Source organism: Rhyacophila brunnea, unplaced genomic scaffold (assembly GCF_057557595.1).
Source record: "Rhyacophila brunnea isolate RB1 unplaced genomic scaffold, BYU_Rbru_1.0 scaffold_7, whole genome shotgun sequence".
NCBI classification, from domain to species: Eukaryota; Metazoa; Arthropoda; class Insecta; order Trichoptera; family Rhyacophilidae; genus Rhyacophila; species Rhyacophila brunnea.
This window is the reverse complement of record NW_028233339.1, coordinates 46288409-46294408: the sequence shown is the minus strand read 5'-3', so window position 1 is coordinate 46294408 and position 6000 is coordinate 46288409. Positions and strand designations below refer to the sequence as shown.

At 35.9% G+C, this 6000-nt stretch overlaps 1 protein-coding gene across 4 annotated transcripts in view; it reads right to left on the bottom strand.

The window, feature by feature from the left end:
* Positions 1–323: 323 nt before the first annotated feature.
* The window catches only part of skd (mediator complex subunit skuld), a 222147-nt gene continuing 216470 nt past the window's right edge, over positions 324–6000 (bottom strand). For all 4 annotated transcript variants that reach the window (XM_085958364.1, XM_085958365.1, XM_085958366.1 and 1 more), the window contains 3 exons: positions 3652–3930; positions 2317–2591; positions 324–1213 (listed from right to left, as the gene is read on the bottom strand). In XM_085958364.1, coding sequence (XP_085814490.1) covers positions 1081–1213; positions 2317–2591; positions 3652–3930 — 687 coding nt within the window. In that variant the 3' untranslated portion in view covers positions 324–1080. The remainder of the gene's footprint in view (positions 1214–2316; positions 2592–3651; positions 3931–6000) is intronic.

The window sequence follows — 6000 nt, the reverse complement described above, 5'->3', positions numbered from 1 at the left end:
CAAAATGATAAAATACGGTTCTGCTAGCAAAAAAAAAAAAATACAACAGGAAATTGAACATTCAACGATATAAAAGGCACAACCGAAGACTAATGATTGGCAACAATATCATCAAACATAATTTATTATTTTATTAAATAAATGAGACAATAAAAAATTATCTAATAAGGGGAATAAAAAAAAAAAATTACACTGAATTACCCTTTTTACACGATTTCGAAATAACACGGTGCAAAGCCATCAACTCTGAATGCATGTTGGAGACCAATTTGGCCAGAATGTGCTGAAACATAGTGAATAATTTCTGTTATCTTTGATTTTTTGAAGTATTTTAGTGTATACTTTTTTAATACGGTATCGCGTGGAACGTTATCTACCGTGTAAATGGGAAGATCAGTGTACATACTTCATTTCACTAGCAGATTGCCAGTTGGATAAATAGTCTTGTATATACGCTGTAAAACTAATAAATAATTGTTCGAAATACATACATTTTTAGGTATTCCGAAGTAGGAATAAAATCACGACTAAAATTGTTCATTTTAACAATAAGATCCTGATATGGCATATACTAACATTTTGTTCATTCAATTTTCTTAATAATTTGTTCATAACTGATGATACTACTAGGTCCGAAACAACAATTGTAACGTCAGAGTTCAGAATATCTAAAAATGTAGAAAGTTCAACGGAATTTAGAGGATAATTGATTTTAAAGGGTGAGTCTCAAATCAAGTAATTTCACAACAAATTATGAATTCACATGTATGCAAAATTTATCATGATTTCAATTAAATTATGATATTTTTTTTATCCACAGACACACATATAAGTTTACGATACATTAAACCAATTGAATCTTGAATCTCAGTGGATAGGGAGGGTAGAATTAAACAATTAATATAATATGTAATATAAAATCGGTTCACATATGAGCATGATCATTTATATAAAATGTTCACGAGGAGTCGATGGACGATGGTAACAACCAAAGAGTAATGTCCGGTGAAGTGAAGCGAAGCGAAGAGAAGAGAGGTCAGGTACGTCTGAGTGGGGGGGTGGGGCGAAGGAGGGAGGCGGCTAGACCAGCGCGGCCGTCAGGTGGTAGAGCTGCATGAGCACCTGAACGTGCGCCGGCAGGCATGAGAGACGGTCCTCCGTGTTACAGTCCAGCGCCAGCCACGACAGCGCGTTGTAGCCCTCCAGCACATATCTGAAATAAACAATTCAATAATTGTTAATAGGCTGGCTTCGTTGGAAGTGATTAAATTTAAAGCGCCCTCGCTGTATGATCTGCCATTGAAATAATCCAAAGGCATTTCAGACAATGAAGATTTATGTTGCCGTACATAATGGTATTTGGAGTGATTCTCAAATTTGATTATTCCATTATTTACACATCTGGTAAAACATCCATTTGATTGAACAGTTGCAGATTTACGGACTTGAGACCTGAAATACTGACTGATTTTGAGGCCATATCAAATTATTATTGAAATGACAGTGATGACGAATAATAATATTATCAGTTTATTTTTTTGTGTACAAGTGTGCATCTATTCGAGTGGTTATGTTATAGGCTCTGTCCATTTCATGTTAGTTACAGGGTTTTTGTAATGCCTTGAGTAATATTTTATATTCAATTTGTAAGAAATATGCATTGGTTAAAAAATTTGAAATAATATAATAATTGTATGACTGGTTTGAACAGTTTCGAGACCCCATGTTAAATCTTCTTATGAATTGATTTCGTCAACTGTGTCAAAGAAAATAACCGCTGTTTATGAGTAGTTAAGTAAAGATACACTTCAAAAATCAAAGTGTTGATAAAACAGAACATACTCGTCATTATAATACTTACTTTACAAATGTAAAACACCAGTAGTTTCAAAAGAACCGATAACATGGAATTAAATATGACTTAATTCAAAATGAATGACACATCCGAGTTTAAATATTTGTCGAGTGTGAGGAGTAATGTCGGTGTCGTCATATGTTGTGTTCCATCGCGGTTACAAAGTTTGAAATTGTATGGGTTGAAATATCTTTTATAAAGCAATATGAATGTTTTTGAAAATTGAGGAATATGGATTGGGAAGATATTTAACTAGAAAGTGAATTCTACCAAATACACAGCGAAACTATTGAAAAGGTCTACAGTAAAACATTCTTAATTCAAAATTGACGGGATAGAAAATCGAAAAAACAGGTGAATTAAAAAATACAAAATGTATGGCAAAGAACAGAAAAAGGTTTTATTGTATTGATTGATATCAGCTTGGGATGAAATAAGTATGTATAAATTAAATTGCTAACCTCAAAACATCAGTGGTGAAGTGTGAATCGAGAGGGTGCTGCGGCAACGTGGGTGCGGTCTGCTGCAGGAGATCGTCGCTGTTTTGCTGCACAGCAGGGGAGTGAAGGTGCAGAGCGTTCTTGAGGAAGGCGGGACAGGCGGGTGACGCGTGCGGACACGCGGCCCACCACCAGCGCGGCATGCGCCCCAGCGGAGCCGTGCTCACCAGGTAGCCCAGCGCCAGAGGCTGCTGAAGTAGTGCCCCCACTTCTTCCCAACCTCCGCTGCCTCCACACTGGAACAAATCGTATGACATTATTTCATTTATCCACCAAATCATTGTACCTTTTTCGACGCAAGGCAGCGATTGCCAATCGGGTTTCGCATAATCCAGGGACTCCGGCTCCACGAGATCTAAATTGTAGATCTTATAGATTTTTTAGATTTAGAAATTAGTGAGATAATAAATATAGTCTGATGGAGGTAAATTATTAGTAGAAGAAATGGAGAACCCTTATAACTCACAGCAATTTGTTTGGCTTAAACAAAAATGTCAGAAAATAGATAAATACAGTCGAACTTGGTTATTACGAGGAAGATGGGACCAACTGAATTTGCTCATATAAGCATTACTCGTTATAACGTTATATAATATTTTTCGCGCCACGTTCTATTTAAGCATAGAACATAAAAAATCTGAAAACCATCGTAGAAGTCCCCGAAACAAGCATGGCACATTCATGAACTACAAAAGAAGTTGTTTATTGTGAGCCGCCGGCGCTGGTAGGTACCTACTGACATCACAAAGCTTGGATTTTTTACATGGAATTTCAACCATATGCGTGGATACTTTTCCAATGTTGTCGGCGAAAACACCAATTAGGTACTTACGACACTTAACTAGTGTCATAAACGTAATCCGATCCCGGCGGCATCGGTGGATTTTATTGGCTTAGGGTCGAAAAAACGATCGACACATTAACAGTTTTGCTCGGTATACCCGAGAAGAACCTCGATATAAAAGTGAATAAATGTATGGAGAACATCATAAACTAAAATGTCAACGAATGTTTCCTCACTACATCCGAGATCTCGCTGTTTCCATGATCGTAACAACCAAGTTTGACTGTATTAGTTTTTTATAAAAAAACTAATTTTCATTCTTATTTCTCCAAAGCGCAGCACTAGTGGTTTTCATAGATAATTTATACAATATTACCGGACAAACAATTTCATACCAATTATAGATGTACCTAATTAGCTTTTCATGTAATTTCAATATGTATGTCAAGTAAATATTAAATAATTGGGTAGTATCAAATTTTTGTTACTCTGTGGTAATGACTGGTACGAACCCGATTATTCCCATCATCGGAGAGCGGTGAGTGCCGGTTGTGAGTCTGGGCGGGTCTGCCAGGCGATCCTGGCCGGGAAGCCCCCTCCCCTTCTCCTTCCTCCCTCTTGGGACTGGCCCCGGGACTTCGCATGCCGCCCCACCCGTTGAAGATCTCGTTGAAGTCGTTAATGCCATCGATGCCGTCCGCCATGTCGTCGTCGTTGAGAGCCGAAAAAAGTTCATCGTCTCCCAACTCCGGGCCGTTTATGTGCTGCTCGTGGAATGCTGTCTGAGACGACTGGAAATGAGGGAAAGAAAGTTGGTTTAATTACTATATTAAAATTCACAAATATGGTTTAATTAGTTGATAGTTAATTCCATACAAGGATAATCGACTGGTGTAGGCCTCTTTTACTAGTCACAAAATGAGATTAAATTCAGTTCGGAGTAAGTGGCCATATCATTTGATCCGCTGCCACTACCAGCCTATAAGTCCAAATTGGCGGCGCTAATCGCTGGCATTGCAGTAAAATTAAAACAGATGTAGCTATCATTAAATTTAATGATGTTTCTTATATTACGATATGTATAGTATTTGAGAATAATTATTTGAATTATAAAATCTATTTTAATTTAAATTTATAAAAATTGTTGACCAGTTCGGTAGGTATGAGCTGTTTCAGCTTCTAAATGTAAGAATATTATATTATTTAGCTCCAGCTTTAGTATGTCTTTTTTTAATCTTACTTATTTAATTCTGTCACGGCCTTTTTTGACGTTTTGTTTAAAAATGGCTAAAAAAAACAACTTACTTTTAATTTACTTGATTCCACTTATATACATAATATTTAACTTAAAACATAAATAATATATGAGGTACATCGATTTTTGTAATCAGTATGCCTTTTCAAGTGATCATGCAAAATCAAACCTGTCTCCAATGGGATAATGGAATTACAGATTTACATTGAAAATTTTCACAAAATCAGCAGCACTCATGTGATAAATAGGGCCCTGATTTATATGCTAATGCATGTTTTGTTAGGGTGAATGCACAGCTATGGGAGTTGCACAGAAATCCGTTTTGAAAGACGCAGAATCCAAAAATAAAATTTTATTGTGCATATAAATGCATATTTGAGAAATTGGTGCATATTTCATAAATAAATGCATATTTTAGGGCTTTTGCATTTATAATCAGTTTTTGTTTTAAATTATTTTATCGCATAACTAAATTAGGTAGGTAGATAGATTAGCATGTTTAGATGGACTTGCATTTTAATGGCATCCCCGAGCTGTGGATTTATCAGAAAAAGTGAAGTCAAGTCGGGCTATTTTTGCGGGGCCTGTCAGGGCCCCTAGCGTTCACGTACAGAAGCTCAGCTAGATCGGAGCATTTCGGGGCCCCCGCGTCAAGTTGGGCCCAGATTCCAATTTTTAGGGGCCCAAAAATTCGGCCTCGCGGTTTCATCTTCCTTTATTAAATTTTTGCGCAATCACCTCTGTGGAGGTCATTTACCACATAAAAACAAAATACTGACAGATATCCGGAAAAAACTAATGGCAGAGCACAATATTGAGAAAATATTGTAACTTTTTTGTTCTGACAAAAAAACACAGTAAATAGTATTTAGGAATAGTTAAGTAAGTGTGTCGTTTTTGTTTTTTAAAGTTGTGCTTAGTTTACATCGCATTTCTTATTGAATTATTTGTACTTGAAACAAACTATTTTGAAAATAATTGTAATTGATTAATTTTATATCGATTATTTGTGTTTTTTTGTTATTGTATTATATTGATTAACAGCCGTATTCATGCAGCTTTGAACCGCGCTCAACGCAGTCAGTGGTTTATCGGCCGAATAAGAAACCTATAAAAAATGAGATGCGCACAGGAATGCGCACGGAAATGAAACATGGCGGCGTCTACCTCCTCTCCTGTCAGTTTGACACATGACAGGAGCATACTTATATACATACGTAAAGAGTCGGAAAAAATGAATTTATTACAAGTTTTTGTTGGTTAGAATTGTCATTATACTATAATATATGTAATACATATAATTATAATTGAGAACCCATCAATTTTGTAGATTCGGTAGAGCATTTGCGAACTTTAAACAGTAATTGTGCCGTTTAAAAAACGCATCATGAATTTTAATCCATAGTCTAGATACAATGTTCGCATGGTTCGATTACTCACTAAAGACGTCATAAAAAATGTAGTATTTCCCATGGATAAGATGGAATTATGTAACATTACGATAAAATAGGTACTACATAATAATATATGAGCCTACTAGGTAGTTACTGCTTTATTTAAGATATTATATATGCAATTGGAAGCAGTCTGCATTATTTCAAAATAT